At 36.3% G+C, this 27766-nt stretch overlaps 1 protein-coding gene and 1 long non-coding RNA gene across 3 annotated transcripts in view; one reads left to right on the forward strand and one right to left on the reverse strand.

Annotated features, from left to right (window-relative positions):
- Positions 1 to 6706, forward strand: part of LOC112630415 — a 222425-nt gene extending 215719 nt beyond the window's left edge. The window contains exon 4 of one of the 2 annotated variants that reach the window (XR_003120868.1): positions 4288 to 4732. This is a non-coding gene — a long non-coding RNA (uncharacterized LOC112630415). Of the gene's footprint in view, positions 1 to 4287 lie in introns of both variants that reach the window. The other variant, XR_003120867.1, reaches the window with a different exon arrangement.
- TRPA1 (transient receptor potential cation channel subfamily A member 1) overlaps positions 1 to 27490 on the reverse strand; it is a 54554-nt gene extending 27064 nt beyond the window's left edge. The window contains exons 1-15 of the mRNA XM_025394670.1: positions 27172 to 27490; positions 23552 to 23708; positions 20836 to 21011; positions 17242 to 17349; positions 15162 to 15270; positions 14501 to 14646; positions 13328 to 13464; positions 11101 to 11149; positions 9433 to 9532; positions 8616 to 8716; positions 7423 to 7592; positions 7173 to 7337; positions 5498 to 5612; positions 4348 to 4514; positions 2336 to 2429 (exon numbers count right to left, since the gene is read on the reverse strand). Coding sequence (XP_025250455.1) covers positions 2336 to 2429; positions 4348 to 4514; positions 5498 to 5612; positions 7173 to 7337; positions 7423 to 7592; positions 8616 to 8716; positions 9433 to 9532; positions 11101 to 11149; positions 13328 to 13464; positions 14501 to 14646; positions 15162 to 15270; positions 17242 to 17349; positions 20836 to 21011; positions 23552 to 23708; positions 27172 to 27282 — 1905 coding nt within the window. The 5' untranslated portion in view covers positions 27283 to 27490. The remainder of the gene's footprint in view (positions 1 to 2335; positions 2430 to 4347; positions 4515 to 5497; positions 5613 to 7172; positions 7338 to 7422; positions 7593 to 8615; positions 8717 to 9432; positions 9533 to 11100; positions 11150 to 13327; positions 13465 to 14500; positions 14647 to 15161; positions 15271 to 17241; positions 17350 to 20835; positions 21012 to 23551; positions 23709 to 27171) is intronic.
- Positions 27491 to 27766: the final 276 nt, after the last annotated feature.

A 27766-nucleotide genomic window follows, 5' to 3' on the forward strand; every position in this document is an offset into this window, starting at 1 on the left:
CAAGGCAGGCTCTGTTGGTGACTGGATAGCAGTACTGGAGGTCACAACAACCATCATGAACAATAAAGACAAGACTAGCCAGTAGTGCTGTGCAAGGCAGAAACAGGCAGGTCTGGTTGTTATAGTTTGAAAACTGGGTAATAATCAATGTGTGCAAAATAAAGGATGGGCTGTCTTGGGTGGGGGCCAGGGAGATTTCAAGAGCAACTTTTCAGAAATGTTGTATAAGTAATTCAAATGCATTATGTCAGCCTTAAGACATTTAAATTCACTTATTTTGCTGAAAAGTAGTCACAATACAAAAGTAATAAAGTCATTATAGAAAATTACCTAGAAAATGTAGTAGCATAAAGAAGAAATTAAAAACTAATCCTAATCCTGTAACAGATAATTCTTATTAACATTTTGGTATAATTTTGACTGTTTACTATGTTTTCACATGGGAATATTTCAACATTGTTTTACAATTACAAATAATGTTGCAGAAAACATTCTGTAAAAGTCTGTATCTCTGATTATTCATTAAGACAGATTTTAACAATTGTTAACTACAGAATAAGAAAGTTTGAGATTGAGTATTTATGTGTCCTTTGATGAGATGTAGGCACCTAAAAAGTTAATCTGTCTGCCATTTGTGTACTGGACTGCTCAAATTTTCATTAGGCATCATAAAAAAGAAAACGCCCAAAATATTTAGTGCACAGGAAGTCCCTACTCAATAAATAAAATACAGTAAGTGCTAGTAGTACTAATAACCACATAAGCAGTACGAAAATAGTAGGAGGTATATTATGTACGAACCATTATCCTTAGCACTTTATATATTTTACCCCCACTTTTGTAATCACGTTGTAAGATCAGTATTAGCATCATTATTTTAGAAATAGAGAAAACAGAAAATAAGCTCAGAGAGGTGAAATGACTTGCCTAAAACAACTCAGTGAAAGGCAGCACCAGGATTAAATCCCAAGACCTCCAGAAGGCTCCAAATCTGGTCTTCTATTCCCTGTGTCACTATATCTTACTGCCTCCTCCAACATTTGGATATATTTTTCCTTTGCAAGATATCTGAAGTCATTCTGCCTTTCTTGATCATTCCATGTCTGTCCCAACCCTCAAATCCCAACTTTCCCAGATTGCCTTTTAGCATCCTTTAATACTCATCTGCTCAACAATCTGTGCATGTTTGTCTTGTATGGAGTATCCGATCATATGCTGGTGTATATTTAATGTAGCAAAGAGAGTCACATATTTAAAAACTCACAGAGGCCAGGCAAGCAATGTAAATGAAGGAACCATGCCAGGCATAAGAGTTTTTTTCCATTGTTCTTGAGATGTTGGCTATCCTTGGGCAAGCTTTTATCTTCACAGTTTGGATAAAGTCATAATTCAATACTTCTCTATTATAAGGAAAGCAATTGCATAAGAATGACAATATGTGACAACTAGGCACTGGAGCCCAATATACAAAAGGGAGAGGTGGAGCATTTTATTTTATTTTATTTTTTATTATACTTTTAAGTTCTAGGGTATATGTGCACAACATGCAGGTTTGTTACATGTATACATGTGCCATGATGGTTTGCTGCACCCATTAACTCGTCATTTACATTAGATATTTCTCCTAATGCTATCACTCCCCCCTCCCCCCACCCCACAACAGGCCCCAGTGTGTGATGTTCCCCACCCTGTGTCTAAGTGTTCTCATTGTTCAATTCCCACCTATGAGTGAGAACATGCGGTGTTTGGTTTTCTGTCCTTGCGATATTTTGCTCAGAATGATGGTTTCCAGCTTCATCCATGTTTTTAAATAGGAGAGTGATTGTCCCATCCATGGGAAGCTGCTGGTGCTCAGCCCAGCAATTCCTGCCTTGTGAGAAGGCAGGCCCAGGTACAAGATCTCATTCTTATGAGAGGCTAGATATTTGGAGGAAAACATAACTGGAGGAAACCAGATACCTTAAGGAAAGCATCCTGGTTTCAAACATTAGCAATTCATGCAAATTTGAAACAACAATAGCATGCATGCCAAGTGAAACATATACAAAGGCTTTATTCAGCCAACAAACACCAGTTCGTAGTCTCTGCTATAGGTGCAGATTATTTAAATAAAAATATTTTACCATATTATTACCTATTACATATAATAATAGGATTCTTTAATCCAAGAAGGCCTTCCTTAAGTAGTTATTGTCTCATTTCCCTTATAGCCTAAGGAAAATGAGAAGCTTTAAAGCTGAAAATTATTATTATTAGGTTGTGATTACAACAATAAATCCTCAGATCATATATGTCAAGCATAAACCCAGGAAGAATTTTGTTTTAGAGAGTTTACCTTCATGCATTCAGGGAGGTATTCTATCATTTCTGTAATTGGACATTTGTTGCCTGGAGAATTATGACTAAAAACCTTAAGACATTCATCCCATCTGTAAAAAATAAATAAGTGAGATAAGCACAGGTCTTCATCCTTCTGTTCTGTACAATAGCTGAAACTCAAGATTATTTCTTTAGGGGAAACCTAAACTTAAGCATATTCATGAAATACAATGCTCACCCTTGGTTCCAATGGAACCAACATGTAAACCAAGATCAACTCAGTAACAGGATCCTTGTCCATTAATGGACATTAGGAATGTGGGTAAATTTCAGGATGGCTGTTATAATCATTGTTCTGTCTCTGTATCTAAATGCCATTCAAAGAAGCTGGGACTATATCTTCTTTTTCTCCTGAAGTTATGAAATGGTCAGTATTTACAGAGCTGACCATGTTAGGTAGAGATTCCACATTCACATACCTATATCATCAGTGTAGTACTGGTCCCATATTTAATAATTAATGCATGTGTACATCCTGTATTGAGTTAAACTACAAACTAACACGCGTAAAGTGCATTGATAAGCATAGCCTCTGCCAGAACATTCCAGATTTTGCCCATTTTCTTCATCACCATCCAACTGAACAGGGTAAGACAGTGCTTACCATACCAAGGAGGAACTAAATCTATGGCAGGAGGCAAAGAATAGCCCATTTATCTCCAAGATCTTATCCAATTCTCCGTTAAACTCTATCAGTAAAACCCATCTAGTACATCTACATTGTCAAAAGAAAAGTTTGGATTGAACACTTGCATTAAAAGTGCTTTAAAGGGATGATCAGTAAGAGATTTTTTAGACTGCCCATGCTCAAAAACACAGGCTCGATGTGCCTTGAATATGAGAATGTTTGCTCTGTGTCCACTACTAGGTGACACTGGGCCCTTGTGCGTATCTATCTGTGATTATTATAGAAAGTGATACTAAAAAGATATTATGAGAAGTGGAACAAACTATCCTCTAACTTAATCACTAAAACTCCTTGGCGTATGGTTTACAAACCCACCAACTCAAAAGATTACACGTTAAGAGTCATCCTATTATATGGCACTGATAACCAATTGGATTTGCCTTGGGGAATATTTTTGCCAGCATCCAGTTTTAGGGTTTCTACTGGCACGTGTTGGGCAAATTCAGGTAGGGCAGTGCAGAGTTTGTTTGACAATGATATGGTTCCAGACACTACACCTGAACCCCTGGAGTCTCACAAGAGTGATGTGAAGCTTGGTTTTATGTGCCCACATTTTATTTTTTAAGAAATATAAACTGAAGATCAGAGAGGTTAAGCAATGTGCCTGTTGTCATCCAAAAAAATTCATTTATAAATTTAGGTAGACATTCAGAAATAACTAAAGGAGTATAATTGGATTGTTTGTAACACAAAGGATAAATGCTTGAGGGGATAGATACCATTCTCCATGATGTGATTATCATGCATTGCATGGCTGTATCAAAGCATCTCATGTACCTGATACATATACACACCTACTATTTACCCACACAAACTAAAAATAAAAGGGTCGGGCACAGTGGCTCATGTCTGTAATGCCAGCACTTTGGGAGGCCGAGGTGGGCGAATCACTTGAGCCCAGGAGTTCGAGACCAGCCTGGCTAACATGGGGAAACCATGTCTCAATGAAAAATACAAAAATTAGCTGGGCATGGTGGCTTGTGCCTATAGTCCCAGCTACTCAGGAGGCATGAGAATTGCTGAAGCCTGGGAGGTGGAGGTTGCAGTGAGCAGAGATCACGCCACTGCACTCCAACCTGTGTGACAGAGCTAGACCTTTTCTAAAAATAAATAAATACAAATTAAAAATAAAAAACTTTTAAAAGATTGATGCAAACAACTGATATTTTAAATTTTGATTAATGGCCGAAACTCATTTCTTTTCTCTTATTTTCTCTCAGACTTCAAGTCATCATGACACCAGAGAACACTACATGACAGTGGACAGGAAGACAGTATACCTTTTGCTCCTGATGATTGTAAGAACCACCTCCTTCCTCTTATTGTGAAGTGCAAGGTGCAAAAAGGAGGCCTGCTGCTTGTTCAGGACTATGTCAGCATTGTGGCTCAGAAGAAGCGCAACGGCTTTGGCGTGGCCTTCCCTTGCAGCAAAGTGAAGTGCAGTGTTCTTTTGAGGAAAAAGAGACACAGAAAATGTGGTGACAATGTCTAATCTGCCTTATTTCACTGCTTAACTGCTTAAAAGACATTAGCGACACTACTATTTAATACCAAAATACATAGGATTTAAAACTGGTGTTCAGAATCAAGCTTCAAAATAATGAGTTCATAGTTCGAACATGGTGTGTGTGTGTGTGCATGTGTGGGAAGTGGATCTGTGTGTGTGTGTGTATGTGAGAGAGAGAGAGAAAGAGAGAGAGAGAGAGAGAGAGAGAGAGAGAATGAATTCCAAGGTATTTGTTTTGTGTTGCTTTTGCAATGGGATGATTCTCCAAGGACAAAGGATAAGCTTTCAGGGTAAAGATGTTGGGTTGAACACAGAAGAAAATCCTCCTGAGACTGATCATTTGGAGAACAGTGGTTTACAGATTTGGGGCTTCACAAGCTTGTAAATGTTTTTTTTTAAAAATCAGCAACTGTTGTAAGTTTGCCCATTTTTAGTTTCCCCACATAAAGACTTTTTTATTTTAAAGGCAACAACAATCTTCTATCCCCATCATTTTATGAACAAACATACATTTCAAAAGTCACTCTCCCCAACAGAAGGAAGGACATAATAGCACAATAAAGGGCAGTATTTCAAATCAATACACTTCAAAATAACACTTATCTTAATGAAAACTCACCCCTGCCGTCATTTCTCTGGACCTACCAGGGAGTAAACGCTTTGCTATCAAATTTCAATGGCCTGTGGACCTCGCTGCTCTGTGAGACTGGGGGTTTCCTCAACATTCACCCACCCCTTGGTATTCTCTCATTTCTGCTGCCTTTTGATTCATACTTCACCTCAAGAATCCACTTGCTAAACATCCAACAAAAGGCTGGGAATAGAGCAAGGAAGGTAAAAGGTGTCTTGGAGAGTTTTCTGGCAATGTTGGAAGTTTCTGCTATGTCAAGATTTTGGGTAAGCATGAGGACCACAGTGCATACCCCGTCTTCATCCAGGCGATCTGTGCACTTCAAATTAGTATCAAGAATGACCTTCATGGTCTGAGTGTACCCGCCCATGGACGCATGATGCAAAGCCGTCCAACCATTGTGGTCACTGGTAAAGAGTTAAGAAAAGATACGCGCATACACTTAGCAGACGAAATGTGGGATGGGATGCCATTTGGCTTATTCTAGGTAAATCTGATGACAACAAAAAGCATAAATGACATCTGGCAACTAAATATTTATAAAACATTTATAATAAATGAGCTAATTCCAAGCTTAATGATCTTAAATGACCTATTTCTAACGTGATTCACACATGTTTTTTATTTAGTGGTTTAAAATACGAAAGTATATAAACACATTACCAAACACTTTGGGGTAGGAGAAGTACGCTTAGCGTGTCTGTGTCATACATCATTTTTTTAAAGCTATAATGAACTGATACACATCAATTTAAATCTTGTTTTATTCTTTTAATGAACATTGTATCAAAAAATTTTTATGAAGTAATGTTAGTCTTTGTGGTCAATAGTTATTGGTAATACTACTAATAATATAGTATATGGCTATAAGATACTTCGCTTAGTGTCAGTTATTATTCTAAGAGTTTAAATCTGAAAAACTTCCCTCTTGTGCTCTGAAAGATGCTTACTCAATTGCTTTGAAAAATGTTCATCCTTTTCCACAGAAATTCAAGATGTAAATACAACGAAGCCTTATCATATTAGTTATCTTTTTTCAACTTACACAGAAAAAAATTCCTGACACTATTTAATTTCAGTGCTAGTGAGCAGATGTTTTAGAGTGCAAGAGCCATGTTGCTATATCGGTTATGATGTAATTAAGCAACAACTGTCTGGCCTGGGTCTACTTGGGTCCCTTTGCAGGCCAGTTTCTTGGTGTTTCTTTGTAAACCAGAAGAAACTGAGCAAAACATTCATTCTTGTAGCTGTAGCACTAATTTGCTGTCATCAATATTATGGTAAGGAAATGTGTTTTTGAACATTAGCCTAATAAGCTCTTTGCTACTGCTATGGTAAGATATTAAATGAAAAACCTCTGTAAAATGTTTCCATGTTTTTTCTTTCTTATCACAATATCATTTAATTATGCCACGTATTTTCTTATGCTTACATATTTTAACTTTGTTTTGTTTCTTGTGCTTGAGCTCATTTAAGTATAATAAAATTCAGAAATGTTTACTGTCTTTTGTTGTCACTTAAAGGGAGCTTTTTATATCTACCATTCATCAGATTGAATGAAAAGTAGAATATTTGAACTTGTATGTTTTGTGTGTGTGTACGTGCACACACACACATACACAACCATGGTTTTGTCTCTATATTGGAATATGGCAGCAAGATGAGGTAAAATATGAGAACTGTATTTCAAAGAAAGGTTCTGAGAAAGACTGCACAAAGCCACTTATTCTGTGACCTCGAACAAGGTTCTTCAAGTCTAAAAACTTCAAAGTCTTTCAGTTGGAAATAATACTGACTTCCCTTCCAGTATTTTTAGAAGTTATATATGTTTTGATGATAAAATAAAATGGATAAAAGTACTTAGTGAGATATAAAGTTAGACCTCATAATTAAAAATATAATGAAAAGATAGCCTCAAAATGGCTAATTAAAGAAACTATATAAACATTCCAATCATATATCCTCACCTGAGAAACAATGCACCTTTTTTCAGAAGAAGCTGAACTACTTTATCATGTCCATTCTTTGCTGCCAGATGGAGAGGAGTCATTCCATGAAGGTCCCCTTCATTCAGAAGCCTCGTATCACTTATGTCTTGTAGGAGCCTCTGACAGGTATTGATACGCCCGTAACTTGAAAAAAAATAGGTTTTGTATTTTCAAAGCAAATATTAAACGGAAAGAAGACATGTTCATACGTTGCTAGACTGACCCTTACCTGGCTGCAAAATGCAGAGGTGATTTCTTATCTTTGCTTTTGGAATGAATGGACACATTAAAGCCAAGAAGGTTATTTACAGAATCAGGGCCCCCCTGTCTACATGCATAATGTAGAGGAGTACACCCATCATTGTCTTCATCCATTACCAGCTCTTTGATCTGTTGCATCTACAGGAAAAAAATTCATATTATATAAATAACTCTGCTATTATGCTAAAATGATGGTTTTCAAACTATTCTGTAGGAGAATATTTTCCAACAAGGGTCAATATGTACTCCTTAGGGCCAAAATTGTAAATAACCTAAAGGATTTGAGAGTAAAATAAATATGAAGGAAGTTGAATGCTCTGTCTTCATGTAATGTACATTACCATATTAATGTACATTACCATATTAAGGGATCTGAGATACCATGCCAATAGGAAAATGTACTTAACATTTTTAACTCAGCATTTTTCAAATATATTTGATCACGGCCCTTCCCTCTGCCCCTCCTCTTATTTCCTCCCACCCCCAAATAACACCCAACAGCTTCATGTTAATACATTCTGTTAGGTAAAATGGATGGGATGTTAACATTAGGTTTACTTTAGTGTTTTATATGCTTAAGCTTAAGCTTCTCATATTTTGTTATTTTTTAAATGTTCAAATACATATATATTTTTTATTATTAAAGACAATGGCAATATTGAAATCTATTGATGACAAAAATGTGTATTTCACATACATGTGCTAGTCACTAAGTATAAGCTGGTGAATATAAATATAAAAATAATGCTTCCAACCTCTCCTCAGCAAGTCAAGTATGCTGAGTAATTTTTCTTAATAGATGGTGGAGTATTGATAATTCATTATTTTACTTGGATTTTTCCACTGATATGCAAATCATAATGGTCAAAGAATGAAGAAAATCAAACTAATTAAAGATGTTATCTTTATCATAGATGATTGCATATGAAGTTCCTTTGTAAGTTAAAAAACTCAGTTTCACTACAATTATCATTGTCATCATCATCACCACCACCACTATCACCATGTTGTAACTAAATATTCAAATATGTCATCTTTATTTTAAAACATTTTTAAAATTCCATAATCAGTTTCTATAACAACAAAAATTACAATAAACAAAATTAGTTTATTTTCTGTTGAACCCAACTCAGTTAATGGAAATTCATAGATATACATTACCTGCATAAATTCAGGTCGCAGATTTTTTAATCCATAAGGTTGCTGTACAGTTAAATGCAGAAAATTACGTCCAAAATTATCTTTTATGTCTACTTGGGCACCTGAAAAAAACACTATGTAAATATAAACTCTATTCATTTATTTGAAGCATTGTTTATGTGGATTCTCAACTTAGCAAAAAAAAATTCGACTTAAAATAATGTTGACCTTTAGTTTACAGGAAATTGTGTTTAGATGAGAAAACTAAACATATTTAAAATCAGGTTTACCTTACTCTGTGTGTGTTTGTGTCTGTGTGTGTAAGTGGGGTAGAAAATATGTGATGCATTACATAAATACATAAAGCCTTACCTTTTAAAGCATAAAATATAAGTACAGACACATTAGAGATCAAGAAAGAAGAGGAGAGCAGAGAAGGACACCTCACTTCTTTGTTATCAGGGGCCCAGGTTAGAATCTAAAACGGGGAAAGTTATAGTACCTACACCACATAGGACTGACACATTGAAAGACAGTTAATTAAATGTTCAGCAAATGCCTGGGATATAACAATTGCTTTATAAATGTTATCTACTATTGTTCTGAAATTGTCTTTTTAAGTATGCTCCTTACTGGACAGAAAATTATTCTAGACATGAAAAGTGTTCTATTTATCTTTGAATTCACAACATCTGGCGCAGGGCCTGGCACACATGCCATGTATTCATTGTGTGCATACATGGTGGCACACAATGAAGGTTCATTTGGCACACAATGAATGTTCGTCTAACCAAACTGAGTAGTACTTCAAAAGACTTGGCTTGGTCCCTCTTGGTACCTTTAGAGAGTAGCAAATTTACAATATTCCAAGATGCAGAAGCAGTTGCTAATATAAGTGGAGAGCGTCCTTCAGAATCGATCTTATTAATATCTGCTCCCTAAAAATCAAACAAATCATTCAACAAAGAGCTTAAAAACAGAAAAACCATCATATATTGTAATCTCTAACTAATGGTAATTCATTGATATAGAGTGTCTATATTATGGCTAGCACTGAACCATATGATTAGTTATAGAATTATTTGAAAGTTTCCCATAGTTCATATGTTGTATCATCAGAAATCAAGGAATTCATTTATAATTTCAACAAAAAATTATTCTCACATATTAGGCTTTTTACTGACACCTGGCAATAGCTCTAGTTACTACTTGAACCATAAAAATAATATCCTTTTACTTAGATCAATAGTTTCCACTGCAAGAAATAATTTTTAAATGTCTATAATTTTAAGTCTTCCAAATTCATTACATGATTTAAGAAACATTTACAAAACACCATCCACTTTTTAAAAAAAATCCTATTTTATCTGAAATAGATGAACTGAAATAATTGAATTGAAATCACTCAAATTCTAAAGTAAAATTTTAGCCATTTATTTAAGAAAATTTATATTTAAAAATCACATTAAATATATATTTTAAATGAATAAGTCAATGTTAACCATTACATATTATAATATTTGATATGACAAGAAATCAAAGGCATTTAAAATTTAATTTCATGGAAATAATTCTGCATTTTATATAGGGTAATAAAAAATAGCTTAAAATCCAAACATGAATATTTCTTTGTTCTTTTGGGGCCCACTAATATAGATGACAATTGGGGCAGCATCCCCTTGGCAAGTTCTATGGTCAGTGAGGCTCTGCCACAGTTCTCTTGCCTGGTGAAAAGATGGCAGCCTTTGCAGGAAATCATGCATAACTATCATTTATGGTTTATGGCATATAACACATAGTTTATGGCATATAATGAGTCTCCCCAGGACTCTTCTGTGTAATTGTCGTAATTTCAATAATTATGATTGACAACACACACATGTTCAATACTACAAATGGAAATCTGTCATTGCTGATATGGTGCAGCTTATGTAAATTCACCATACATTCATCCGTATAAAGGGCTTATTAAAATTCAACTCAAAAGCTGAGTGATTCCACCTCCCAGAATGAAAAAGATCCCATGCTTCATGCTTTCACTTGTAATAAATCTTTGACAATATTTTTCAACTCCTCAGTTTTTAAAGGTGGCACTGAGGCAGCTGGGGTAGGAGCTTCCCCCTGTGCTGCCTGTCCTGCCTCCACCTTAAAGCCACCAGGCTGAAGAAGGGTCACCGCCCAAGCTCACACTCCTGTAAGACCCTCTTACAGGCCATGGGAACAGCTTTCCTTGCAATGTACCTGCCAACTTCCTGCACTAAAAACACTGATATGGATATCCAAATTACACTTTGACACTTCTAAGTTCACAGTAATGTTTGGCCGTTACGTATTCACACACAATATACTCTGCTTCCAAGTATGTCAATCATCCTTTTGTACACTGTTTTTGCTGATAAGCAAGAAATTAAAATTTGATTCATTTTTGAAAATCCATATTATGTAATTATATGATTTCTTCCATTATAAACAGTAATAAAAATAAACCAGTAAAAGGAATAGTTACCACTGAAATTAAATAGTCTGCTAGTTCATGGTGATCAAATAATGAAGCTCTGAAAAAACAGAATTATAAACATTATAATTAAAGTACTATTGACGTAAATACAAATGTATTTAATAAAGCTACTATATTTGGAAAGTGAATTTAACTAATCATAAAATAACATGATAGACTGTAAGAGAATTAGTAAGCTTTCAAAATTTATAATTTGATTCTGATTAGGGTAGCATTTTCAAAGTAATAATAATAGGAGAACACCAAATACATCATAATATTTTCTTCCTCATCCTTTAAGAAACCTATTTTATCCTGAAAAATCACCATAAAGATGTTCTGAAGTGAGTGGTAACATCTGTCCCAAGATAGAAAAGACAAGGAAATCGCTGGTACTGCTATAATCATGGGGAATAGCAAAAGCTACATGTAACGTGTGCCTCAAATTCACTTGCAGGGTTCAAAAGCCCCTCTTTGGGGGGTTTCTCTTTGGCAAAAGTTAAAAGGCAGTGTTGGTTTTTCTGAGTTTTTATAAAGCCAAAAATAATTATGGAGAGAATTGAAAACATTCTGATATCATCTCACAGGCAGTCATAAGCAATACCATAACAAATGTTAACACTAATGATTCAAAGCTTTGTGTTTCCTATAGCAAATCTCATATCTTTGTTTCAAGGTCTCCCAGCTATTTTTGGCCTTTCATACATAAATTTCAGAATCAGTTTGTTAATTTGATTGACAAGAGGTTCCATTATATTTAAAATATATTAATTATATTTAGTAATTACAAGGGAACAAATTCTAACATTAAGACTCCATTTTCCTAAGATAATTTATCATTATGCGTATTAATATATTAAGGTTGTGTTCTAAAGATACATTTTAACAATAACCAAATCATTGGGTTTGTAAATTGGTGAAACATTGGAAACAAAGAATTTTTTTCTTTAATTCCTGAGACTCATCTTAAATATTTTGATATATTCTAGGTTATAAATTGGCACTGGGATTTTGTGAGCTACCCACATGATTCTAATGTACAACAGCTTGAGAATTTCTGGTCTAGAGGTTAGTCTATCTATTGAGTTTTCATTTTATTTCAGTGGCTTTTTAAAACTTCTTTCTTACTGAATCGTTTTCATATCACCAATCCTGGATTCAAATATGACAATCTGTTTTTCACAATCTTATGTTATCTTCATATATTTAGTTTTATGTAAATGATTATTCCTTTAAATTTTTGAAGGTCTCAAATATCTTCATTTTAAAATTCTTTTTGGAATGCCCTATTATTTCTATTTTCTTGGGAAAAAATTGGTCTTTGGTCAAATGTGTAGATTTTTACTAGTTTTATGCTATAAAACTTTAGGTTGAAAATTCATCCTAAGTGGAGTTCCTTTCTATTCACACATATCCTATTGTGCCTGGTGGTTTTGCTGTGTACATTTATTAGAAACAGATCTTATACTGGTAGCTAGAGTTTCTTTTTTTTTTTTTTTTCTAAGAGATATTGTAGAATTCCAGGTCCAATTGCCTATTGAAAATATATTGGCAGCTCTGTGTGTGTGTGTGTGTGTGTGTGTAAGAGACCTAGAGAGTGAAGGCTTATCTTAGATACCTCTTTCACTCACATGGGTAGCACCTGATACTCGTCTTTCCAAAAGAATTGAATTTCCAGTCTACAAGTAAGCCTATGGTTTAATACACTTTGCCTGATGTGTATTTCTGCTAAACTTCAAATAAATTTTTTATTGTTTTTGGAAATTTGGTTATAGTTTCCTAAAACTGTATCTTTTGAAACCACTTATCTATAATTGTTGGTGAGCAGGAGGGATTAGCGTGGGGGTAACACATCCATATGTATCTACTCCATTTTTATCACTAAAAATGGGGATAACATAAATATGAGAAATTGGAACAGATTAGAAATGACTTGGAACACCGTGTATGTAGACTTCTTTAGCACACAGAAAATTAATCTTGAGCCTATATCCGCTGGACTTGAATCAGAATATGCCACAGGTGATTTTATTTTGTGAAATTTCTTTAACATTCTACTCCCATTCCCAAGGAATATATGCGATTCCAGTTGATCCACAGGGTCTTTGTTATCTTTGCTTTTTTCCTTTGAATCACAAAATCTTTGCTAGCATTAGTGCTAACTGCTCCTTGCAATGTCTAATTTCACACATGAAGATGGAAAATCAGTATACAGAATGATAGGTAGGAGACTTGCCTGTGAAGCATGGTCTCATGACTTCCATCGGTTGTGTTAACAATATCCATGCTACCAGAATAGGACGATATCATCAATTTAACAATCTCAGTGGCTCCCTGGGTGGCAGCAAAATGAATGGCTGTGCACCTTCCCTTCTGTAAAGGATTTTAATATTAGAATCAATGTTTAAATCTCAATGTAAGAATATAACTTACATTTGGCATGAGCTTTTTCTTCACAGATTCATAAAATCAAGGAATATCTATCAGACTGATCACCATGAATCATCTGAAATGTGATAGATATTCCTTGATTTTATGGACCTGCAAAGAAAAGCATCCATAAACAAATGGTAGCTGACAATTGTGCTTCCTTCTAATACAACAACTCTTGGCATATTCTTCCACCATCATTGTCTGGGTGCCATTCTTTCCCCCAAGGAACATGAGAACAATGTCCCAATCATTGCTGTAAGCATTCAGTGTATGAAGTGACTTCAGACCCCGTACCACCATTGGCAGCTCTTCATTTCTATACTGAAGGGACAATATAGAAAGAGTGAAAGGCAGTGTTAGCTTTTCTGAGTTTTTATGAGGTTTCCAGAAGCCACAGGAGATTAATATCCAATCTTCTCTTCCTACATAAAATACTGGCCTTTGGAGTATCTTGGAGGGGAGCTTGTTGCCACTCAAAACTCAGACATTGAAGGAGAAAGGGCCAGAACTCTCCACTTCTGGTCAGAGATGCCTGACATAAGCTCAGCTCCCAAATACAGTCAACACTTTCACATACATATTTTTAGAAATTAGTTAAGTGGTCCTTAATTTAAAAATGATAACTCTTCTGAGTAGAACTAAAACCAAATACATTCATGATTGGGCTTTAATGTTCCTGGCTGAACATTATCGTCTTCTGAGGGTAGGCCTTAACTTCTTTTAATAGCAACTGCACTAGATAAATATTCTTTGTTGTATCTATATTTGTGTCTGCAGTTGTTTTGGGGAGCACTCAAAATTTTTTACATAGATTGAAACTTGGGGTATTCTCTTGTTCTGCTTCTTCATAAGCAGAAGGAAATATGTATTTCTTGTATGCATTTCAATCTAAATTAACTGTAAAAGAGCTATAAAGTATTTTACATGCTTATGACAACTCTAAGATAAAAGTGTCGTATAGAATATGAAGAGTTACCTCCACTGGGTCTATTTGTGCGCCATTGTCCAGGCACATTTTGATCATTTCCAAGTCACCATTTTGCACAGCCAAGTGGAGAGGGCTGGCTTTCCCATTATTCACAAAGTTAATGTGCAACTGTCTACTGTACCCATGCTCTTCACCTTTAGAAGAAAATAACATTCAACATAACAAGTATATAAAATAAATAATAGGGAGGGTTTTTATTTTTAAAAATGAACAAAGCATAAAACAAAGAAAGGGCACTGAGACACATAAAAGCTTGTGTTTAATTCTGTTAAATATTTTTCAAATTAGTCTGGGTGCGGTGGCTCACGCCTGTAATCCCAGCACTTTGGGAAGCCATAGTGGGAGGATCACGAGGTCAGGAGATCGGGATCAGCCTGGATAACATGGTGAAACCCCATCCCTACTAAAAATACAAAAAATTAGCTGGGCATGGTGGCATGTAACTATAGTCCCGCTACTCAGGGGGCTGAGGCAGGAGAATCACTTGAACTTGGAAGGATGAAGTTGCAGTGAGCCAAGATCACACCACTGCACTCCAGCCTGGGCGACAAAGTAAGACTCCATCTCAAAAGAAAAAAAAATCAAATTAATAGCATCCACCAAAATAGACTTATTTATAGTATATAACATAGAAAAAGCCTCAACTCACCAAACCTTAGTATTATTTCCATGCATTCTTTGGAACCTGAAAATGCAGCTTGGTGAATAGGGAAACATCCCCATTTATTTGATTTACATGGCTTAGCTCCTTTGTTAAGCTGGAAGAAAAGACAGAATGAAAAATGACACCAGTTAAACCCCAAATCACAAGGGTCTATTTGTGTACCATTTAAGAAGAGAATTTACGTGCCTCTCCCATATCATTTTACTACTATATGTCTATGTAAAAGTACACAGAGAGCTTCATATGTTATGAAATCTAGGCAAGAAGGTAATTTTGAAGTAGACTAAGATTCTGAAATAGAGATATTTTATATCTTCCAAAGAAGTAACAATGTAGACGCAACAATATCAATCTTGATACCCCAGCAATAAAGTCAACACATTTTTCAATGGGATTAAAGAGATTTTTGAAGACATTATCATGACTTCCATGACCATTTTCAGTTTCTTATGCAAATAAAGTGATATTTCCTAGATTCTTTTCCCTTTATGCAAAATTAATAAATGAATGTGCCACTACTCTTGTTAAGCCATAATCAAATATTTTCACTAATGACGTTTCTTAAGTAAAAAGATGTTAGAAGAACTGAATGTTATATTACCTTTTTATGTGATCCAATCATTTTAAACTACCATTTTTTGTAAATCATTAGCCTTCAGTTTTAAATACCTCTAATTACTACAAAAAATGATTTTGAAAAAGTATAAAAGTGTGAAGAAGCCAATACCACCTGTAATCTCAGCTTTTAGAGGTAGTATCAGTTTACTTTATACAACATAGTCCAGAAATTTTATATATATATAAAAATATATATATGTTTATATATAAATATATATATCTATATATAATATATAATATAAATATAAAATTATATATAAATAAAAAAAATATATATATATATCTATATGGAGACAGTCCAGAAATTGAAGATGCACTTTGTAAAATCATATTATTAAAGAATATTATTAAGTAAAAGCTTTTTTGAACAATTATTATCACACAGTATACACATAAATTAGACTTGCAAGGAAGCCAGACTTTAAAAATATATTGTTTTCTGCAGTATTTTCAACAATACTATTTATTTATTCCAATTCTGTTTTGGTTAATTTAAGGCTCTTTTCCTCAATTCTTGGTTTGAGTGTTACTTATTTTTATTTTCTTCATCATTTATTCTCTTTGTGGTCCAATCATGACAGCTTAGAGTATGTACCTGTTTCTAAGTCCATCTAGTAAAGGTGCTAAAACATATTTGTATGGCACATTTAAACATTAGGTAAATAGTTTTAAATTATTTAATTGTATTTTCTTATTCTCTGAGATTGTGAAGAGGTAAAATCAAGTAGTGAAAATACAGATGCTGGCCTGGATAACATGCAAGTAACTGAGGAATATTTGAAAATAGTCTATTTGCCGGCATTCTAACAGCACACTCAGATGGAGCACTGCCAGAAGCAGGAGGAAGTCATGTAGACAAGCATCTCCATCGCTTCACTGGACCATGCCAGGAAGCCTCACCAGAGAGAAGGCTGGCTCTACTCTCAGGCCTGTGGCTAAGAACCTTTGCCATTACATCACTCAGGGCTCTGTTTTGAGACCCAGTGACAGTGTCTTCAGGTCATGGGAGCTGTGTTTCCTTTGATTTTTCTCTTATGGGCCAAATAAGTCTGCAACTGACTATATTCATCTTTCCTTTGACTATTCAGAAGCTCATAATCATACATTTGATCCATCTTTATAACATTCAGGCCATTATACTTTGTATTTTGCATTCTAGCCTGACCACCAGCTTCATCTCAACTTTTCCTGCCTATATTTTCTTTTCACTTTGATTTTCTCATAATTTTCTTTACTGCTTTACTATTAGTCTTCTATAAGCAATATCAGATCCTCTTAAGGGGGGAGTACATACACAAAAACACATAGAACAACTTTTTTCTGACCTAGTTTTTCTATTTTATATTTTTCTAAGGAGAAAAACTTAAGAGCTTTTATAAATAATAATAATCCATGTTGTATTCATGAAAAGATAAAGAAAGCAGAAAGATATGACAAATATACAAACCAAAATCTGCAGTGCTTCACTATTATTTGTGGTGCACGCAATGATCACAGCTGTGTTTCCATTTTCTCCTTCCAAATTAATATCAATAGTTCTATGTTCAAGCAAGACCTGCAAAAAGGGGGGAATAATTGTCAAAATTCTTGCAAATTTCCAAATAAGGTACTTGCCTTCCAGTAGAGTTTCAGTTTTCAAATGCCAGTGACCATGTCTGTTTATCTTTTATTCATCCTTCTCTCACACAATCTGGCACAAAATCTTGCACATTGTGGGTACTAATTAATTTCCCCATTAGATGAAATAATCATGATTTCAATGTCACAACAATCAAGGCAATACTGAGTTCTGGAATTGTAAATAAAATAAGAATTATAGATACTAGTTATCATAGCTTCACTTAATACTTCCAACTTGTATTAAGTGAAATTATGTTAACTAATATTTTCAGGAAAATAAATGTGTGAAGCCATCAGAATGTGTTCTTGGTGGAGGGGAAGAGAGGTAGGGAAGAAGGAAGAGAGTAAAACAGAGAGAAAGAAGGAGGGAGGGAGAAAGGCAGGAAGGGATTTTTTTTTTCTCTTCCAGTTATTTTTCTTTTACCTGGATTGCAAGAATTTTAGGAAATGTCAGTGGAAACTCTATTCTCTTTAGTAAAGAAAACAGAGTTTTGTGTGGCATAACCCAATTAATTCAAACTTGTCCTGGAATGGAAACTTTCTCTACAATGTAAGAAATTAGCATCCTGATAAAATGGTCAAGTAATTTTTCTGATGAAATTTCATTGAAGACCTGTTACCTCCTCACCTGACTGACTGCCATCTGATTACTGCCCAAGTGTCTATAGATCTTTGACTAGTCTTTCTTTTATATTCAATGTAACAAAATTATCTCATATAAATGTCTTATCACATCTTGAATTGGCCTACTAGAGGCTTTTCGTCTTGCAGAAAGACTATGATAAATGATGACATGTCCTTATAATTAAATAATGTTACAAGAATTTATTAAATAAGCTGTTTCTTAAAAACCTTCACTTCTTTGAAAAAAGTATGCAACCTCCTACCAGAGCCTCTTGTTAACAGAATATATCCCTTGTGAGTGTCAGCAAATAAAGTGGATTTATTAATTAGCTCTGCTCATAAAAGAAAATTAAACTCAGATTTTAGTACAGAAGAATATGTGGAGAAATGATTGACAGAGTAAGGGAAATAAGAACATAAGATTCCTTCCATGGACTTTAGGCACCATCGCATTCTGTTCTTAAGCAGCTCTAGATTCATATAGAAAATAGCCCACCAAAGTCTACAAGAAGAGGGTTTTCTCTCTTTGCCCTCTTAGAATCACAGATCATAAATGTATAGCTGTGTTAAATTATATGTGGCAGGGATCCCAGAGAGAGCAACTAAACTGTGCAGCTACTTCAAATTCAGTCATGACCAGGCAGGTCTGGAAGGTTCGGAGGTGAGCTCTCCACAGGTCCCTTTGTTGAGAATCTGGAAAGCCTCATGGAAGGGTCAAACAACTGGATACTTGGAAGTAAAGCCCCAAGGACTAAGGCCTGCAGGCCACTGAGAAACAAAACCACCCCCTAATCCCCAGGCCAATGTGTCCCAGGGAATATTATGCATACCATAAATCATTGTGCAAGAACTTGAAGTGATGCGTGGATGACAGTTTTTTACTTTACAACTATTATAGGCAGCAGAGGAAGGTTTCAGGGAAGGTCAGTGCAGCAGTCCATAGAGCAGCTTCTAAACTGGCAAGGGCTGGGTGAGTACAGGCTGAACCATGGGCATAACTGGGAGAGGCAGGTAGAGAGGATTGCTGTTTGCAAGCATGAGGGGAGACATTCCAAAACACCTTCTCCTCCTTCTATTCTTGTCATCTCTGGTGAGCCAGAGGAGTCTGAAAATATTTTTACACATAGTTGTGGTTGGTAAGACCAAGTAAAGGAGAGTCAGTTTTACTTAGAACTCAATTTTTCTGCTTGTTCTTGTGTCACCAGGAAAATTTGTTTTATGTCCATAACAAAGTTTACGAATCAGTTAGGAGCTTTATTTTCTATTTCTATGTGATACCTACCTTTCTGTATTTGTTGGTCTGGAGATTTCTGCTCTCTCATTAACAACAGTCTTTCAAAAGTTACCTGCCTTCAATTCCCAAACCACACTTTCAGGGCCAATATTAATTAAGTTAATAGGCATGTGTTCTTGAAAAGAGCCTTCAGAGGGAGCAAGAGCTCCATGAGGAAATATTTGATATCTCTGCGGGAGTCCCTGCAGTCACTAGTGACCCAACCCAGATGATATAGAAACAGCACTTGACTCATGAATAATGAATAATGAATAAAAAATAACAGCTTGTTGCCAGAGGACTTTCTAGTAACCTCTTTAGGGAGCCACCCTGACCCATCTCATAGGTACTGAGACTTCCGATCTCCCCTTCTCAGTCAGTCAGAACTCCCGTTTACTCATTCATTCATTCATTCATTCATTCATTCAACAGCCATCATTTACCAGCACAGTGCTGAGGAATAAGAGACACTTGAATTAGTAAGACACAGCTCCTCCCTCAAGGATAATTAGCCAGTTGGTAAGAAAAGCACATGAACATTTGATTCCAATATCACATGTTAAGAATTTTAATAGAGCCACATACAAGGTACAGTAGAAGAGCAGAAAGTGGCTCTCTCCCACCTTTTATGCCAGACTTAAAGGAGCCAAAGTTTCAGAGGGCTGAAAGTTTTCTGGGCTAAACGGAGCCTGAAACTCATGGAACTCTTTGGATATTGTTTCTACCAGAAAACTTTTTATAAGTTCCAAATAGCCTACCTTAGAAATGAATTTCTGGAACATGCTCCATTTGTAAATTTCATTCTTCATCCTTTAAGCATGTTTGTGTTCTAGGGTGTTTGAGAGACTCTGAGATGTAGTTTCCAAACCATGGCCTAATTCTTACCCTTTAGCATTTTTCCAGGGTTTCCTCTATTTGACTGAACTTACTCTTACACCTTGAAAACCAGTAAGATGTTTCCCAGTGGTATCCTTATGTCTTCGGCTAACTAATCTGTCTGACAGGCCATCCATTCTAATAAAAATAGCGAATCATAATTATGTTTTCTGTTTTCACTGAGTCTCTCATTACCTTCCTCCTTTTAATCATTAAAACAGTCAGGTAAAAGTAATGAAGCCTAAACCTGAAAATATAAAGATGAAAACAAACTTCCTTGGTCTTGCAGTTTTACTTGTGGTGTGACGTTAGGCAAGTTATTCAAATTCTTTTGGCACCTCAGTGTACTCAGCTATGAAATAAGAATTCTAGTAGAATTACTTCATAGTGGGTTTGCTTAGATGAGAATTTAATAAACAAACACACATAAAGCTCTTACGAAAATGCCTGGTGAATAAGAACTATTCAATAAAGTCAGAACTAATCATCATCATTAGTTACTAAGAAGAAAAGCAAATGTAATAATTACATTTTGTTTGCCATGGAAGCTTAGAAGGTGCTCATCCTGGTGCAGGCAGAGAGAGCTGGATCTGGGTCCCAGCACCTGTGCTGCCAGTCAGGTCCATTGGAGCCGGCCAGTAGCCTTACCTTCATCACCTCGTTGTGCGTGCCCTGCACAGCTAAGTGGAGGGGCGCCATCATATTGAAGTTTCGGAGGTTTGGGTTTGCTCCTCTGCTGAGAAGAAACTTAACACTTTCGATTTGGTTTTTTTCTACAGCACAATGCAGAGGGGTATTTCCATAATCATCCATTTCATTCAGCACTAGAAAAAGAAACCAAAATGTGGATTACATTTTGCTTAGACTATATTCAACACCTCTTGAGTGCCTATCCACTCCAAACGCAGTGCCAAGTGCAACTGACATCAGCTGCATCTTTTAATGGAAACTAAAAATACAGCTTCAGTTCTAATGAAACATTTAATGGGCACCTAGTGGGAATATATAGTAGCACGAGACTGACTTTATCAATTGAGTGAAATTTCTACGGGTAGCATTAATAAGAAATAGATCCTCCTATTGCTACATGTTTTTATCTATATGAGTTTTGGGATTATAATAAGATATTAGGATTATATAAAAGCAAGAACCATGTCCCAGGCACTCTGCTAAGTTCACATGACCATTATTTCATTCAAGCCTCCAATAACCTGCAAAGTAACACCATGACAAATGTTCAGAAGGAGGAAGATGTTGAGATCCAGAGAAGTTAAAAGTCTTGCCAACATCACAGAGCTAGTAAGGAAGTATGACAGTTACCACACTTCTCTGAACCTCAGCTTTCTTGTATTCAAACTTGGTAAAAAAAAAAAAAAAAAAAATTGAAAAAGCATATATTCATATACCTACACACACACACAGGAGGAGAGAGAGAGGCAGAGAGAAAGAGAATGAGAGAGAGAGAGAGAGAGAGAGAGACAGAGACAGAGACAGAGAGACTCTGTGATGTTGCAATGTTACTGGGACAATAATATTAAATCATGTCTTTAAAGATCACAGCAGAGTGCCTGGCCTGTAGGAATGGTTCAAAAAACGTTAATGAGAAAAACAACACACCACTAATAAGCCACAAGACTAGAATTTGAGCTTCAGACCCTGATGCCACAAGTGGTTTCCATGTATTTCTATGATAGGATATATGGCACTATGTACCCCATGAGCTCAGCATATAAGTAATATGTCCTTTCATCCTGCAAAGTCCTATAGCTATTCTAAAATAGACATGGCTGACTGCTTTATCAACCTTGTAAATTGGTGGCAGTATATCTTTATGTCCAGAAAAGGAGAAAAAGTATTTGCTCAAAAATATGATTTGGGGACTATCTATGATACATGGTACTTGGAACCATACAGCCATGTTTTCTGTTTCTCTCCTTTTTAAAATGTGTCTCTCCGCCATTTCCTTTCATTCATCTAAGTGTTTCATTCTAAATAAAACACACACACACACACACACGTCTCTTGACCGTTCTGTCTGATCAAGAAGAATCACTCCATTCATCATTCCATTTGGCACCAAACTTAAACAGGGATCTATACTTACAAACTCCCATTCACTAATTAAATAACTTGAATTTGGCTTTTATCCTCATCACTTTTCAGAAATCATTTTTATTTTTATAGAGGTCACTGGGGCCTTCTAATGTAGGGGCTTTATCTTGATCTCCTTCATACTGGATCTCTTTGTGGCAAGGGCTCCTTCTAACTCTTCTATTCCAGTAACTTCGCCCACGACATGTGTATTTTCACTATCTTCATCTTTTTCTGGCTTTTGCTCTGCCACCTGTCTCTTGATGTTGGTACTCTACTCTTAGCTACCTTTGCTAGCAGTTTTGTGATCCCCTAAAGGATTTTCACACATTTCCACTGTCTCAGCGACTTCCTATTGCAATCATGCTCCTGTAGGGCAGCCCCTTTCCTTCTGCATTTCTGTTGTGTGCTGGATATTTCCAAGTGGATGTCCCCTGGACCTTTCAAACTCACTGTGACCAAATCTCACACCTTCGCACTCACTTCCTTTCTGTTTTCTCATCTTCCTCCTTTTGGGGGATGATTACATTATTAGCCTAATCTCCTAAATTTAAGAATTTCAAAGTCAGTTCTAACTCCCTGCCTCTTTCTCTTCCCATTTACTCTGCTGTCGAGCACTATTGACTTTACACTCCAATATCTCTTGAACCTCTCCCTGTCTCCTTTTTGTAGTCTCACAACCCTGGTGAACTCTTATTCCCTCTTTACTATCAAAATAGCTTTTTAGTTTGGCTTCCACTTCTAATCCATCTTCCACAACATTGACAGAATTATCTTATATAGCAAAGGTCTTATCATACCACTTCACTGCCTTCATCTCTGTGGTATCCACCTCCTTCATTGTCTGCAGTTGAATTTCTTAAACAAGGCAGAGTGTGCAAGGCTGGCACCTGGAAAACATCACTGTAGGAGTATGGTACACCTTCTTGAGGTGTCAATTTTATTTAATGATGATAATTTAAATGTAAAATAACCTCAATGGAAATAGTATAAAAGAGTATATAAAATGTACACGCATTCTTACAATCTATCTAAAAACTCAAATAAAGTCTGTGCTTGTTGTGGGGTGTCCTAGATCTCTGCAATATGCTTAGCTATATTTCAGTAGAAGTTGAGGAGTCCTGGTGTGTAGGAAAACTCACAATTCTAAGTGAAATATATAGGCTCTTTATAACTGGCACTAATTGCCCTTAAAAATCACTTCATTCCATTCTTTCTAGTGAATTGAATGGGATGAATGATTTCCGGAAGATGCATTGTAATATTTTGTTACCTTCCAAAGAGGAATCTCTGGTGATCTTCTCCATTAGCTCAATTTGGCCTTCTGCTGAGGCATAATGCAAGAAGAAGGTGTCCATATCATCACATCTTTTTAATTTCTTTTGTTTATTACAGTTTTGTAATCCATATGCACTTCCTTCAAAAACCACCTAGAGGTATTTAAACACCGTTACACCAAACAAGCATATGCAAAATTTATAGCTATAACCATTTTATAGCCTGAAAGAACTTATTATTATCCAAAACTATCTATCATGCTTATAATGAGGTAAATATTTTTCTTGAAATATACAAAATGTTTACATACACAAAGAAGGTTTGAGAAAATGCCCCAAGATTGATCAATATATGAAATAAATTTTTTAATACTGAACTCATTCATATATGCTTAGAAATAAAGGCCTTTCTTCCTCGTTGTGAAGGAAATGCAGAAATCTTCCCCAAACAAATGATTCCGATACTTGCTTTAATTCTACCTTTGACCATAACTAGTCACATATGCCACATAATATATGTCCAAACTCCAGTTTTTTATTTTAAGGATAACTAGAGCATTTCTCACTACTGAAAAGAAAAGCTATCAATGAAAATGAAGTATTAAGGTATTTAATGTATCTTTAATATAACTAAGAAATGATTTAGAATATTAGGATTTATTCAGCAAATGTTAGTTTGGAATAATAAAACTTAATTTCTTAAATGTTTGAACTTTAGTTTTTGCTTCTGTTATTACGGAATAGTACCTAACAAATCACTTTTCTATGGTAGTCTCTTAAATTGAGATGTGTTACTTTTTAACTAAAAAAATTCAATTCCATATAAGCTACATATAACTTTAGTGACTACAGGATATGACAATAAGCATCCAACCACTTCCAAATTTACACATATTCAGTAATAAATTTAAAATGGGCTTCTTGCAGAAATAGGGACTTTTTCCATGTCTTATCCTATCAAAGAAAGTGTTGACCTAAATCTATTTGGAAGCATTTTGGTACTTGAATTTGATATGCTCTTTGCATAATAAAGGGATTATGCTGCCCACTCCCTAGTGCCAGAAAGAGCAGTTTAGGATATCTGTTCAGCGATGTGCTGTCAACACAAACCCAATTCCACACTCTTTAGAGGGAGTACTAGGTTCAGATGCTCACAAGGTACTACTGAATTCACAATGACAAAACAGCATCTAAATACTTTACATGAGCATATCAGATGTACTAGATCTTCTCAATCACTACCTGACATATTGTCAGGCTTTGAAAAGATTTCTTAAAGTTCTGAAAGTAAGCCAAGGATGTCATTTAGACAAAATATATATTCATTTAATGTAGTTTCACATTGTCACAGGGTCACTTCAGATTCCTTTGGAATCTGAACTGTATGATTAGATTCAGAACATAATAGACTAGATCACTTTTAGATAACCTAATTCTAACTAAACGCTTTAAAACAGAGATATCAAATACATCTTTTTTAGGTTGCTTTAATGAAATACATATAAGTAGCAATGTGGCCAAAAAGTTGGAAACTAAGGTGAGAGATAACAATTGGAAGGTCAAATGCTAAAGTATTCACTATCTTGAAAGAAAATAATTGGAAAAGGCTAAAAGCATCAGTCCAGTGGTTCTTTGTCCACATTTCTCACCTTGTAAGTTTTCTGTGATCCATCAGTTTTGTTAGTGTTCCTGAGATACTGTGTATGTGCTGGAGAAAATATGTTATACAGCTTTTCTTGTAAATTTGGAAACCACCAAAAACCCTCTAGAGTTCAAAAAGCCCTTTACAGTATTATATATGTTTCTTTGTAATGAGTACAACTACTGAGATTTTTACAAAATGATATGGAACTACTACAGCTAATGGAATAAAATATATAATCTCTCCATCTACAAACCAATGTAGCTTCTAAAAGGCTTTAAAAATATTAGTTGCTCTATGTAGGCGATAAATCTAAATAAAGACAATTAGAAACATGAAGACAAATAATTTTGAGACTCGCTGCTAAGAAATTCTTCAGCAAATATCTCTAGAAAATAAAACCACATGGGTGATTTTAGAAATTTAAAATTTCATCCTGTACCATATTAATTGCAAAGATACTATTCCAGTGGTTGAAATCTATTCATGACTCAGTTCTCTGGAGTAAGCCAAAAGGCCACAGTTATCATGCTAACATTAAGAAGTACAAAAAATGTCTGTGGCCAAACTGGACATGTCAACAGACTCACCTTGGGAGGCCTGGCTACTTGGTGTGTGTGATTAACTATACATGCCTGACTTACACACACAATTGGCAATAGTGCAAATTCCTGCAACCTGTTTAGACAGCAATTTGTCAATTTCTACCAAAATTAAAGCTGTAGTACCTCTTGACCCTGCTAGGACTTTAACATACAGAGATATCCATAAAAGTACCAAGGGACAGACAGAGAAGTCACAGCTACACTCACAGACATACTCTGTCACATGTGTAATAGCAAAACAAAGCTATTTTGTTACATACAAAACAGCCTAAGTGTCCATTAGTGCAAGACTGGTTAAATAAATCATGATCTATTCATACAGTGGAATATTAAGAAGCTGGTAAAAACATGAGGTAAATCTACAAGTGCCGATTTGAAATGTATTCTAAAATACATTTTGTGAGTAAATCAGAGTGGAAATCTGTGAGTTCATAACTTTGCAAATAAAACAAGATCTATTAGCATGTGTGGTTTTGTGTAAGCATTTTTTTTTTAACCTGGAATATACATAAGAAACTGTTAACATGGTCTAACTGTCGAAAGAGATTTGTGATGAGGGTTTGGAGAGACCTTTTTAATAATGTCTCAACCTTTTAAAAGAGCCCCTTTCTCCCGCTGACAATCTGATGAAATCCAGTGGTGGACTCTGAGCACCCAACAGCCTTTATCCCTTAGACTATGCCATCAGGTAGTAGCTAGTGCTGCCTTCAGGTCCGAGAACTGCACAGGTAATATAAGTGCCCATCCTAGAGCCCCAGGCCACCCACCCGTCTTCAAAAGGTCACCTCCTCCACAGCGTTTCCTGAAGCTCCTACCCGCTGGAGAAGGAATTTGCCACTCCTGCCTCTGTTTTATTGGGCACATGTTCTGCAACGCTTTATGTGCAGATAATAGGTTTCTCTGTTTCACTCTGTTAGAGCAGAAGGCTTGTCAACCCCCAAAACTCTTAAATAGTTAAACAGCGACTACCAGATACAGTCATTCGGCTGTTTGGTTCTAAATAAAATCTACGGAAAGGTCCAAGTGAAACGGCACACATTCCAAATTGTCCTGATTTTAGGCAGCTGCCCAATCTTGTGCCAGATGATACAGGTACTTTTTGAGTAGGTTTCCCCGGACTACAGTAGCCAGTCCAGGAGCAAGAATTCGGTTGGACAAACAAGCAAAAAAAGAAAAATAAAATTGATAAAGCAGGCGCTGTGTAGGCGCGTCATTAGTGGGGTCTCCTCTTGGATTGTGAACACATCCCAAAGCTTGCAACCCCCTGGCCACCCCACGCTTTCTCCAAACCAAGTGCCCGCAAGGAAACCTCCAGCCCACCCCCGCCTGGACGTCGGAACCCCTCCCGACCCGCGAGCGCCTAGGGTACCTTAAGCGTTTCCTTGCAATCGTCGGTGTCGTCCTGCACATCCTCATAGACAACACCCCGGGACTCCTTCTTTTCTCCAGGGCGCCACATCTTCCTCAGGCTGCGCTTCATTGACCCCACCCCGGACGCCACCTGGTGCAGCTGCTCAGCACGGGCGCGGGCACCTGAGGCGAGAGTGCGCTGTTAGCCAGCCAGGCGCTGGGTTCTGCGCGAGCTCGAGCTCTCCAGCGCTGCGAATCACAGGCAGCGAAAAAGTCCCTCCGCCGGAGCGCTGGAGAACCTCTGGAAGGAGTTCTGAGTACCGCGCTACTTTTGTAGTGCAGGAAGCAGGCGGGGCGCGGAGAGGAGGTAGAAACCCAGACCTCCTTCGCAAAGAGGGCGGCGGCGCCGCGTCTGCCTTGGACTCGCCTCTGCAGGGACAAAGTGACTCGCCCCTGCAGGGACAAAGTGACTCGCCCGTCCCGCTGTCCTGCAGCTGCAGCAGCGCGCTCCCAGAGTAAGCGTGTCAGGTAGGGGTGGATGCAGGGAATTTGTTACAATAAACACACTAAGAGCCCCCTTGCCCTGCCCCCAACCGTGTATGTGAGTGTGTGTG

Source organism: Theropithecus gelada, chromosome 8, assembly GCF_003255815.1.
Source record: "Theropithecus gelada isolate Dixy chromosome 8, Tgel_1.0, whole genome shotgun sequence".
Classification (NCBI taxonomy): domain Eukaryota; kingdom Metazoa; phylum Chordata; class Mammalia; order Primates; family Cercopithecidae; genus Theropithecus; species Theropithecus gelada.